The 13,064-nt window shown below is 38.5% G+C and overlaps 1 protein-coding gene across 1 annotated transcript in view; it reads right to left on the bottom strand.

Annotated features, from left to right (window-relative positions):
- LOC102483808 (multidrug resistance protein 1) overlaps window positions 1-13,064 on the bottom strand; it is a gene marked incomplete in the record, with an annotated part of 79,478 nt that overhangs the window by 34,722 nt on the left and 31,692 nt on the right. The window contains 2 exon segments of the mRNA XM_006170484.3: window positions 9,017-9,141; window positions 12,428-12,599. Coding sequence (XP_006170546.3) covers window positions 9,017-9,141; window positions 12,428-12,599 — 297 coding nt within the window.

The raw sequence follows: 13,064 nt of genomic DNA, 5'->3' as shown, positions 1-13,064 counted from the left end.
CCAGGTTCAAGCATGCATTCTTTCTTGCCTTCATAAATACTTTAGCTATTTTATCACAGATACAAAGCATGCCAAATGAAATTTACATAACAACTAGTTCACTACAGACTAAATTTAAACAGAGCTTTATAGTGATAAAATAGAAACAGATTATTTCAGTTTCTATGCCCCAAAAGGTGAACAACCCAACTTGCCAGTTATAATTTTTGAGCAAAAAATTATTTTCAAGAAATATGTTTCAGTGATTGATGTGCAATGATCTGAGGTGAAAGGAATTACTCGGCATAAATTATACATGACTACATTTAAGAAATTTTCGTGCTTATGACTCATACTCTTACATATTCTTTATTTCAGTTCTTGCTTACCAAGACTAATGCAGAAACCATTTCACTGACAGCATGTTGTCTTAAGCAGCCAGGGGAAACATTTGCATTAGGAAAAAGCAACAAGACAGAAAATAATTTAGATAACAGAAAAGACAAATGAAGGAAAGGCAAGGGTAAGAGTATAAACAACACTCCTTTTATACAGGCTTTTTGATTGCTTTTTCAATAAGAATGTCACAAATACAAAGTCAAATATTAAAATCATCCATTCAATAGAAGCTTTAGCATGAAAACAGTAAAATAGGAGTTCCTATGGACTAAAGTAATATAATAAAAATGTTGGTATTTAGAAAAGATTAATTTTTTTTAAATGTTGCAAAAACGTTTATCAGTGATGCAAACAGCCACTCTAAGAGCAAGGAACAATTTTGTTTAAGCAAATAGAAATCAATGCTAATAGGTAAACTTTACAAGACACTTAAAAAAGAGAAATATTATCTCTAAATTAAGGAGAATAAAACTATTCTACACTATTGAGTTAAATTCATTTTAACTTATTAAATTTCCATTCCTAGAGAGCCAGTTTCCTCCTGCACCTGCTAATTTGAAGAAAAGATCAAATGAAGACTTTGTTTACTTGTGCATGCAGAAGCTGAGATGAAAGTAAGGAGAAGAGCTGAAAAGAAAATGGGAGGATTGTTTGGTCTAAAAACTATCTTTCCAGGGGCCGGCAGGTGGCGTGGTGGTTAAGGGTGCTGGACTCCCACATGGCCGATTATGGTTTGTGCTCAAAATAATTATAAAAATTATAATAAAAATTATAATGATCTTACCAGTTTTACTTCAAAATTATATCCCACATCTAGGTACTTGTCTCCCTTCACCTTCTTCCTCCCTAGAACAGACCACCACAATCCCTCTGAGCAGGGCCACAACAGTTGCCTTCCTGATGGACCCTTTCACTGCTCTCATCCATTTACCAGACCCATTACAGACAGAGAATGACTTTTCAACAATGCACATAATCATCTCCTGGTTTAATATCTGTTGCCAACCACTTCCCTATGCTCATGGAATAAAATCCTAACTTTGCCATGGACCTCACACTCCCCTATCCCGGCTCCTACTAACCCCAAACTCTCCTCACTCATCTAAGCACCAGTCACACACTCTTATAATATATTTCCTAGAATGTACCAAAGTCTTTGCTCCTTCAGGAAGACTCCTCTTCCCATCTAGCCCATCCATATCTTTACCATGACAGGTTATTTCTCACCCATCAAGTTCCAGCCCAAATGAAATCTCCTCAAGGAGGCCTATCTTGATGACCACATTCAAGGTCACATTGCCCTCCTTATATCATCAACACTGTGATTCTTTCAGAGATCACTCAAAAATCTGTAATTTCTTTCTTTGATGATTTTCTTGACTTCTTCCCTCCCCCTTCTTAGCCATCTTACTATTTCAACTGAGGATCATGTGAGATCCATATCCTCTAATTTTCAATCATGACCAAAAACCCAGAGTTGAGCACAGTCATAGCATGCAGCAAGTACTGGACTAATCTGTTGAATGAGTGAACTTTCAAGAAATGGCCAAGCTAGAAAGAACAGTAGGCCATGAGATTGTAGTTTATTTTGGTTTGTTCATATTTTTTGTATGTACTCTGACCTGTAGGTAACAATAATTTCAATTTTCCATGGCAGAATCTCCTTTCAAAGATACATTCAAGTCTCTTATATCTTCTGAAGAAATGACTTCACACAGAAAACAAATCTCTGAATATAGCTATGTAAGCCCGTTTGCTTATTTTTATAGTTAGAAGTTGGTTACCATCTTCTCTAGAAAAATACTTCCTAAACATAACTAACTAAAATAGCCCATTAAAAGAACCCTTAGTTCTTTAAACTTTTAGTGCACTAAAATGATCACATTTATCTGAGTTATGCATATTAGACTTGACTCCCCTAATGTCTTTCCCTCCTTACCCAGGTTACATCCCACACACCATTATGAGTTTTCTTGTTAGTAGTATCTTTTCAAAATATGTCATCTTCCTCAAATTTAGGATGTCATTACTTTCAAGAAATATTGTTAACCTGTTATTTTATGTGTATCATTAAGACAGGAGCTTATGGGACCAGCAGTTAGCATAATGGCTATGTTGCTCAACTCCCATGTAGTCGACTGCGGTTAGAGTCCTGGACCTGGTGGCTTAAACGTACACCGGGCGCGTGTGCGTGCAAGCCCAAGATCCCAAGAGAAAAATGGAGGAGAATGGAGTGCGGCATGGCCATTCCCCCTGGGGGGTGATTTCTCACTTTCTGTCTCTCTGTCTCTCTCTGTCTGTCTGGAGAGCTCACACAGCCTATAGCAAAAACCTCTTCAAAAAAAAATAAAAAAGAAAGGAGTTTATGATAGGAGATTGTATATACAGCTAGGATACAAAGGGCCATGCCCCATGTAATAAGCAACATAGGTGCCACAGAGAGGGACAGAACTCATATCTGTCAACCCTGGAATCAGATGAAAAGGGGCAAAAACAACTCCCCTGAGAATTTGAGGCATAAACCAGAATTCATGCAGGTTTGAAGTATGAATTCATACTACTGGTATGGTCCAAAAATTCCTAGACACAGAACTTAATGTAAAATGGTGTCAGGTGAGTACCTCCCTTGGAGAATGGCAGATGCAAACATGAACCCTGCCAGGAAGGGTTCAAGTTCAATTCAGATCCACTGCACATGAGACTGATCTCAAGTTTTATTCCAATTTCAGAGATCACGAATTGTCAGGGAAAATGTGCATCTCAGAATGGACAAAATACTTTTCTAATGTGCATTTCTAGTTTATTTACTCGAACGTCATTTATTTTGAAAAACTATCAGGTAGTTAGGTACCCAGAGACCTCATACTTTGTTAGCCTATAGGGTCTGTGGAAATTTCTGTGTATGCTACCATATTATATCAACTGTGAATAATGACAGTTTGCTTCCTGTTTTCCAATCCTTATAGCTTTCATTTACTTTGCTGTTTTATTTTGCTTATTATATTTATTCTTATTGGTTTTCTTGGTCTCATTATCAAGTATTAGTACAAAACTAAATAGAAATTATACTACCAGATATACTTGTCTCTTTTATTTTAAAGGAATGCATTAAATATTTCACCATTAAATATATTTCTTGAGGTGAGAGCCAGCAGGTGGGGTGGTAGTTTAGGTGTTTGATTCCCACATGGTCAACCACATGGTTCGAGTCCCAGACCTAGCTGCTTGAAGATCATGCCAGATGCATTTGCACGTGTTCCCCAAGACTACAGAGTAGAAGAGACTGCAATTTGGCCATCCCCTTGGGGAAGAGGGTGATTTCTCACTTTTTTTCTGTCTCTTTCTGGTGAGTGCATGCACTCTATGGCAAAAACCTGAAAAAAAAATGAAAATAACAACAAAACAAAAAACTATATATATATGTGTATATATACATATATACACACATATATATGTAAACAACAACTATATGTATGTGTGTATAGGTATGTGCGTGTATATATAGTCTATGGGTCTCCTAATACAATGATTTTATTGGGTTAAGACAATTATTTTCTATTCCCAATTTTTTTTAGAGAGATTTTTGCTACAGGGTGTGTGTTCACTGGAGAGACAGAGAGACAGGAAGCAAGAAATCACCCACAGAAGGGATGGCCATGCCGTAATCTCTTCTCCTCTATTCTCCACTCAGGATTTTGGATATACACACACACATGCCTGACATGATTTTAAGCTGCCAGGTCCAGGACTCGAACCATGGTTGACTACATGGAAGTCCAACCACGTTAGCACTATCTGAAGGTCTCTTATTCCCAGGTTTTTTAAAAGACTTATTTATATTTCATTTTATGTATTATTATTTTTTATCTTTTTAAAAATTTTTAATAATTATTTTATTTAGCTTTATTTATTTATTTATTTTAATTTGACCAGAGAGAGACAGAAAAAGAAAGTGAGAAAGCGAACCACGAGGTCCGAGACTTGAACCATAGCCAGCCATATGGGAGTCCAGTGCCCTCAACTACCAGACCACTGCCGGCCCTATCTTTCTTAATTTTGACCAGAGGGAGACAGAGAGAGAGAGGGAGAAAGAAAGTGAGAAAGCGAACCACGAGGTCCGAGACTTGAACCATAGCCAGCCATATGGGAGTCCAGTGCCCTCAACTACCAGACCACTGCCGGCCCTATCTTTCTTAATTTTGACCAGAGGGAGACAGAGAGAGAGAGGGAGAAAGAAAGTGAGAAAGCGAACCACGAGGTCCGAGACTTGAACCATAGCCAGCCATATGGGAGTCCAGTGCCCTCAACTACCAGACCACTGCCGGCCCTATCTTTCTTAATTTTGACCAGAGGGAGACAGAGAGAGAGAGGGAGAAAGAAAGTGAGAAAGCGAACCACGAGGTCCGAGACTTGAACCATAGCCAGCCATATGGGAGTCCAGTGCCCTCAACTACCAGACCACTGCCGGCCCTATCTTTCTTAATTTTGACCAGAGGGAGACAGAGAGAGAGAGGGAGAAAGAAAGTGAGAAAGCGAACCACGAGGTCCGAGACTTGAACCATAGCCAGCCATATGGGAGTCCAGTGCCCTCAACTACCAGACCACTGCCGGCCCTATCTTTCTTAATTTTGACCAGAGGGAGACAGAGAGAGAGAGGGAGAAAGAAAGTGAGAAAGCGAACCACGAGGTCCGAGACTTGAACCATAGCCAGCCATATGGGAGTCCAGTGCCCTCAACTACCAGACCACTGCCGGCCCTATCTTTCTTAATTTTGACCAGAGGGAGACAGAGAGAGAGAGGGAGAAAGAAAGTGAGAAAGCGAACCACGAGGTCCGAGACTTGAACCATAGCCAGCCATATGGGAGTCCAGTGCCCTCAACTACCAGACCACTGCCGGCCCTATCTTTCTTAATTTTGACCAGAGGGAGACAGAGAGAGAGAGGGAGAAAGAAAGTGAGAAAGCGAACCACGAGGTCCGAGACTTGAACCATAGCCAGCCATATGGGAGTCCAGTGCCCTCAACTACCAGACCACTGCCGGCCCTATCTTTCTTAATTTTGACCAGAGGGAGACAGAGAGAGAGAGGGAGAAAGAAAGTGAGAAAGCAAGCTGCCAGGTCCAGGACTCGAGTCATGGTCAGCCATGTGGAAGGGGAGTCCAGTGCCTTACCCACCATGCCACCTGCCAGCCCCTATATTCCCAGTTTTAAGAATTCTGGTTGTAAATCAGATATAATTAATGCTTTTTGTCTATTCATCAAAATAAAATGTTTCCTTTAATCTGTTAATATCATTAATTATATTAATAGATTTCCTAATGTCAAGCCATCTTTGCATTCATAGGGTAAAGCTAACAGATTCAAGATTTTTAAAAATTGGATGATATTTTCTTCACATCGGTTTGTTTAGCTAATAGTTTATGTAGAATATCTCCATCAGTTTTAGGTCAAATGGTCCTTTAATGTTCTTTCTCATCTTCTACCTGTCTAGTTGTGGTATTGAACTTAAAACAGCATCATAAAATAAACTCAGAAATTTTTTTCTTTTCCTTTCATTCTCTGTAAAAATTCATATAAGGGGTTCTCACCTTCTTGAAATTTTGGTAGAATTTCCCAGTGAAATTATTTAGACTTGATCATTTTTGCTTGTGCATGCACATGTGGCAATGGAGGGTGGGAGAGATGAACTCTGTTAATCTCTTTGTTAATTGTTAACTTTGGATTTAATTCCTTTAATAATTATAGATTTACTCAGCTTTTCTTCTTAAGTGACAACTTTGATCTATATTTTTCCAGGATATTGTATACATCCTTAGGTATTTAAAATTTCGTGGCACAGACCAGCCTAGGTGATATGGTGCATGGTGTGCTGGATTGTGATGCTGGAAGCCACAGAGCCAACTGCAGGTTCAGATGCCCAAGTTACCCTAAAAACACTTAGGGCTTGTGCACAGACACCCAAGATCCTGATGAGCTGGAGGGCTAAGGAAGGGGTATTGTGAGACCATTTGGAGGGTGCTTCTCCCTTTTCCATGTGAACACACATACTATAATTTTAAACATAGTTGGTATAGAGCTATACATTTTAAAAGAAACTTTTTTAATCTGAAGCAAGTTTATCTTTTTCTTTTTCATTCTTTTTCTGTTCCTAAATAAACTAGCACAATACTTGGTTCTTTATTAGTCTTTTCGAAGAATTAGTTTAGGGCTCTGTTGGCCCTCTTTTTTTACCTTTATTTTCTATTAAAATAATTTTTGCTCTTACCTTTATTATTTCATTCTTTTTTAAAAAAATTATTATTATTATTATTTTAAGTTTATTTATTTATACTATTTAACTCTTCTTCCACAGCCCCCACTCCAGAGAGGGACAGAGTAAGAGAGAGGGAAAGTAAGAAAGCAAGCCACCAGGTCCAGGACTTGAATCGTGGTCAGCCATGTGAAAGTCCAGCACCCTTAACCACCACACCACCTGCTGGTCCCATCATTCTAATACTGTACTCAGTTTTTCTTTTTCTCACTTCTTAATTTACATGTTTAGTTCACTAATTTTCAGTAATTTTTCATTTCTTCTATCAGACACTAATAATATTGAACTAGGACTCATTATTAGCATGTAATCTTCAGCTTCAGTGAAAGAGTTTCCTAGTCCAAAGAGTAGTCTAAATTCAGACCCAAGCTACACAGGAGGGTCACACTTGGGATTTTGATTTCTTTGGGGAGATGTTTTCCCCCAAGGCTCAGAAACCAGCAAAAGCAGACATGCCCTGTCTTCCTAAGCAATTGGACATATTATTTTTCTAGTCTACTTTTCCACTGAGAATAACTAGAAAAGAATTCCACATACAAAACTGCATTCTGCTTCTTCTCAACTATCGACTAATCCAAAAGATGTTCCTGAATAACTTCTGCAAACTAGTGCCCCCATGACTCTCTCAAAGTATTTTATTGCCCCAAATAATATTTACCTACACTGGTAGATTAGATATTCGTGATATTTGCTTATTTTTGGTTTTCTGTACTTGTCCCTTCCCTAATACAATTTAAACTCCAAGAGAGTGGAAGTTTATTTGATTAGATTTTGCCCGGTCATTAAGCAAGACTTCTCATTTTATTAGTCAGACATATTTTAAAGTAAAAGCAAAAACCTTAGCAAAAATTGAAATAGAACACAAACACTATTTTCCTTTGAACTATGGCACTTAGCCATTGTAAACTGTTCTCAGAGGAAATCTATGTGGGTGTGAAATACAGCATATGAACAAATATGTTTATATGGTTTAAAAAATAATTATCCAATGAACATGCATGTGTAAGTGAGGTCAAGAAACAGAACACTGCAGAGCCACAGAAGCTCCAGGCCAAGTGTGTCAACACACAACCTCTCATCTTCTCAAAATGTAAGATAACTGTTATTCTAACTTACAAAAATCCCCTTTTCTTTAAGGCTTTTTCACACAACATTTAACCACTCCTAAATAATATAGTTTACTTTTTCCTATTTTCAAAAAATATATATTGGGACCAACAGATGGTATACTGGTTATGTTGCTGGACTTCCACATGGCTGACCATGGTTCAAGTCCCAGACCCACTGGCTTCAAAATCATGCCAGGCACTTGTGCATCCAGGCCCAGGATCCTGGGAGAACCATGAAGGAGAAGGGAGCGTGGCATGGCCTTCTGGCCCAGGGGATGATTTCTCACGTTTCTTTTAACTGTCTCTGTCTGTCTCTTTCCAATGAGTGTATATGCCCCATGGCAAAAACATCTAAAAAAACCGTATATTTATAACACTAAAATACTCTAATACCAGAATATTATAATATATATGCAATTTTCAATAAAGATTGTTGTAGCCCAGAAATCTTTGTATCAATAACTATTATAAATTTCAAAAAATTACTATTATAATGCTCAAAAATCTAATAAAAGGAAACAGTTACAAAGATAAAACCATATAACACATAATAAAAAACTCTGAACATTAGAACAAATGAACAAAATATGCTTTTTGGTTACATTGTTTGTCTTTCAAATCAGGGCACATATCTCAAGAGGGGAAATGAACCATAGATTAAAACGTCTCCATAGATATTGCAGAAAATACTCATTCAGTATAGACGAGCAAGAATAAACTTGATTAAAATATCAGATATGCAGGAGAAAAAAACTTTTAAAAGACACAAAAATGAAAGTTATTTTGCTATAATAATGTATATGATAATAACTTCGACTGGAGTACTATGCACTCCATTCATGCTCCAAAAAACTGTTTTGTATTCTGTACAGGCATAAATTGATTAAATGTAAATTAAAAATATATTTTAAAAACCAGACATATAAAATACAGTTCACCCTTAGGAAATTATCTTTGTGTCATTTCTCATCTAGAAAATTCTGGTATATCCTTTGAATTAACTTCTCCAGAATATTAGTTATGTTATAATATATCCGTTAAGCTATTTAAGTAAATACACATACACACACGCACACACACATATGCTTGTATATAGAAATATGTATTAATATGTATACGCACACATACACACAAGCTATATAATTTAAACTGTTAGCCTGAAGGGTATATGAGATGACACAGAATTTAACATTTCTATCAACTTAAAAAAGAAACTCAAACCTTTCAAGTTCTTTCTTTTGTCCTCCAAATGCAATCACAGTTCTAATTGCTGCTAAGACCTCTTCTGCTACTGCTCCAGCTTTGGCATATGCCAAGAGTTCTTTATCAGTAAACGAAGACAATATCTGTTCAAAAATACAAGTTTCTGATCATTTAAATTTTTTTGCAAAGTTATCTTTTGCAAAGCAGAAAATACACCAATGTGGGCAACTCATTTTCTGGGACCCCTTCCCTTCCTGGGAGCTCTGTTTTTCCTTCCCTCTCTTTCAATAAACGCCTCACTTTACTATCCCTAAAATAAATAAAATAAACAGTAAAAAATACACCAATGCTGTGTGTACGTTAATGCACACATTGAACAAAATCTCTCTTCTACTTGTCCTTGGTCATGATGTCCTATTTTCAGTACATATATTCATGCTGTAAACTAGCTCAAATTCTTTCTGGATTGTAGTGGTATATAATAAATTAGATTAATTGAGTATTGTATCTTTCAACTGAAAACTTCATATATATCCTTATCTAAAAAAAATCTAACTAGAAGCTCTGGGAGATACTACATTTCAGAAAGTAAGGTATAGACTATGCTAATCATAAATGTATAAAACAGGCATCCTATCAAGGAAATAGAGTGAGTGCTCAACATAGAGATTGCTAATGGGCCTCTGGCTTAGACACGTCAAGGTGGAAGGCCAGGGAAGTATGGGGATCACACAGCATGTAGTGACATAACTTTAGGAAGGATAAGCAAAGAGTTTCCTAACTACCCCAAGTGCAGTGGTTTCACGTATGAGTGTTCTCTCACACCCCTATCTCCAGGCAGAGGAAGAAAGTCCGAGGCACACATGAACAAAGGGGCTTCCTGGAGGAGCTGCTGGCTGTGACTGGGTCCCTTCCTGTTCTTCCTACCTGCTTTGGTGTCTCTGCATTGGGCAAGTGAGCCTCAGTTCTCACAGGGAACAAAAAGGCTTTCCAGACTGGCCACATTCCATTTTGAATATGGCTAACCAGAGAATTAAGAACTTTGCTTAAAACCATACCATAAGTGGATAGCACAGTGGGGATTAAAACTGAGGCAGCAAAGGGCTTCTTTTACTAAATAATGGTATCTGAATCAATACTTCATAAAATATTAACTCACAATGTTTCCCTAACTTAACTAGAATGGATACTAATACATTTTAAATAGTTCTTCAACAAATACTGATGTGAAGAGTTTGCATCTGACTTGCTTAATGTTCTAGTAAACAGAAAAGAAAATCAATTAGCAAGAAGCTTTTGCCAAGTATTTCAGTTAGCTAATAACCACCAGGAACACCATTTAACCCGTTACACTGAGCAACAAATCAGCAGTCCTCAGAACTTCAGTCTCTTCCTCGGTAAAATGAGAAAAACCTATCCTTCAAAAAGATAACAAATGTATTTGTGTGGCACAGCAGATGCTCAATAAATGGTAGTTACTATTTACAATAGCTAAGCAACATCCATCCTATAGAGTAAAGGCTCTAAAACTCTTGTAACACTTACAGGCTCACTTTTGTGTTTTGCTTTTGTTGGTTAGCCATTACTTAAATTCTTCTGCTACATGAATTTGTAGTGCCTTCTCTAAATTGTGTTGAAATCAGTCAAAATTACACACTGGGCCAATCTTCGACTGCAACAACCCACTCTTAGATAAAATCTATTTATTCTTTTAAAGAATTTTTTTGTTTGTTTGTTTGCCTTAGGGCATGTCTGCTCACAAGAGAGATACAGAGACAGTAAGAGTGAAAGTGAGCAATCACTCCACAGTGGGGATGGCCATGCCACAATCCTTTCTCCTTAATTCTCCCCCTGGGATCTTGGGCATGCACACACACATGCCTGGCATGAGTTTTAAGCCACTGGATCTGGCACTCAAACTGGTTAGTCATGTGGGGATCCAGCGACATAACTGCTACACCATCTGTGGCCCCAATCAAATCAATTTAGAACAAACACTGTGCTCTTCTTTAAAAGGTAAAAATAGGTATCACAAAGTCATTGCAGTCATGTGTGCAAATGTGGGGAGGACCACTTCTGTGTTGCCTTCAAGATTAAGAGATTAAAAGTTTACATGCATCTGAGACTGGAACGTATCTATTCTCTTAAATTTAAGTTTATAAGAGTAGATTAAATATGTATAAACGTAAAGCCATTTGCAATGCTCTCAAAACTATAAATCTGATTTACATATTAAACAAAATCTGCAAAAACAAAAATATAAAAATCAAATATTGTAGGGACATATTGATGGAGCGGCCCTGAGTGAGGTGTGCGGACATGCTCTGAGCAAGCACCACCTGTCCCTTTAGGCTTCGGCAGAGCCTTGCAGCTTGTCCTTTCCTTGACCCTCACTGCAGGCAGAGCAAAGGGTGGAAATTCCTAGGGTTGTTCCAACAAACACATCAGATGGAAGTCAGGAAACATCTTGACCCCAAATTAACAAAGTCCAATCCTTGCTCTGCATCTGAAAGATTCTTTAGCCTTCTCTGGGTGTGGTGGTGCATGCCTTAGGAGAGATTCTTTAGCCTTTTCTGGGTGTGGTGGCAAACGCCTTATGGAGAGATTATTTAGCCTTATGTTTCTTCCCCACACCTGCAGTTATACTCCTCTCCAGTAGAAAAGAAAATAATGGGATTTTCTCTTGATGGGATTATCACCTAGAGATACACTTGGTCCAGTATGTCTAAGCTCTTATAGATTTGCTACCTGCTTCTTAGCTTCTATAACCTAGCAACGAATCTATGAAGTGTTGTGAAATACACATATGTAGTGTCTCCTTGTACTATAAATAAAGATGTCTAGTTTGTCTGGGCGGCACAAATTGCTTGGGTTACCTAGGCTCAGGCTGCCTGTGTCCACCGTTACTCTGTCTCTTTGTCTTATTGTTTCCGATTCCCCTGTCCTCTCAAGATGAAGGGCTTCTTCTTTCTCTTCCTATTTCTCTTCATCACCATCAGCTCCCTGATCATGATTCAGCTATACGCAAGCCCCAGGGATGCTGACAAAATATGTTGACTGGATGGGACTTGTGTTTTCACTGAACTTGAACCTCTACGTGCTCTGTGACTATGGCATCGCCCACTACAGAACACAGATCATTAGAGTTCAGCATGTCAGTTTACAAGGCAAAAGTGGGACAAGCAAACTCCTTCCTTCCTTCTTATCCCTTCACCAGATAGTCACATGGCCAAGGAATGCATGGAGTCCTGGCAAGGACTGTACTAAGTGAGGCTGGATCTGGTTATCCTGCTGATTTTGAACTGAAGATTTAATAGCAAGTGTTAAGTGCAAAAACAGGGCTATCATGCACAGAACCAGGCCCTACCAAGAGGTCTTCCATGTGGCCCAGGGGGCGGTTTGAAATCTGGATTCACAGGCGTTACCTACCTTTGCCCAGATAGCAGCTGACAGTCCAAGAACAGGACTGATGGCCAAAATCACAAGGGTTAGTTTCCAACCACGTGTAAATCCTATTATGAAACCAGTGAAAAACGTTGAAATTGACTGAAAGAACATTCCAATTTTGTCACCAATTCCTTCATTAATTTTGGAGACATCACTAAAAGAACAGAGAGTGTCAAAGATAAATGTCAGAATTGTAAACAGGGAACTTTTCTCCTGCGTGTGCTTCTGTTGGGAGTGTGGAGTGAAGCAGCTCACATGGAGGGTCCTCACGTGTATGCTTATTAGGCCGTGTACGTATCTAGGAGGATATCTGGTATCAACAGAAATCCATATCCACAGGGTCCCAGAAAAGGGATATGGTTCACTTGGAAGTACTCAAGTAGAAATTTTAAATTGCTTGGAAATTTCCTCAGAAAGCATCGCATTGTCGCTCTACTGCACATTCTGAAGATTTCTTGATTCTGGCAGGTCCAATCCCTCCTTCGGTGCCAGTCATGCATTCGCCTTGTGCCTTGCGCAAAATGGTGCATAAGCCACGGTCACTGCTCAGAAGGAATTTACTCCCACTAACATCTCTTAATAGACCTGAGGACATCGATTTCATGTTACTGAGAACCAC

Source organism: Tupaia chinensis, unplaced genomic scaffold (genome assembly GCF_000334495.1).
Source record: "Tupaia chinensis unplaced genomic scaffold, TupChi_1.0 Scaffold148587_1, whole genome shotgun sequence".
Classification (NCBI taxonomy): Eukaryota; Metazoa; Chordata; class Mammalia; order Scandentia; family Tupaiidae; genus Tupaia; species Tupaia belangeri.
This window is presented reverse-complemented; position numbering and strand designations above follow the sequence as displayed.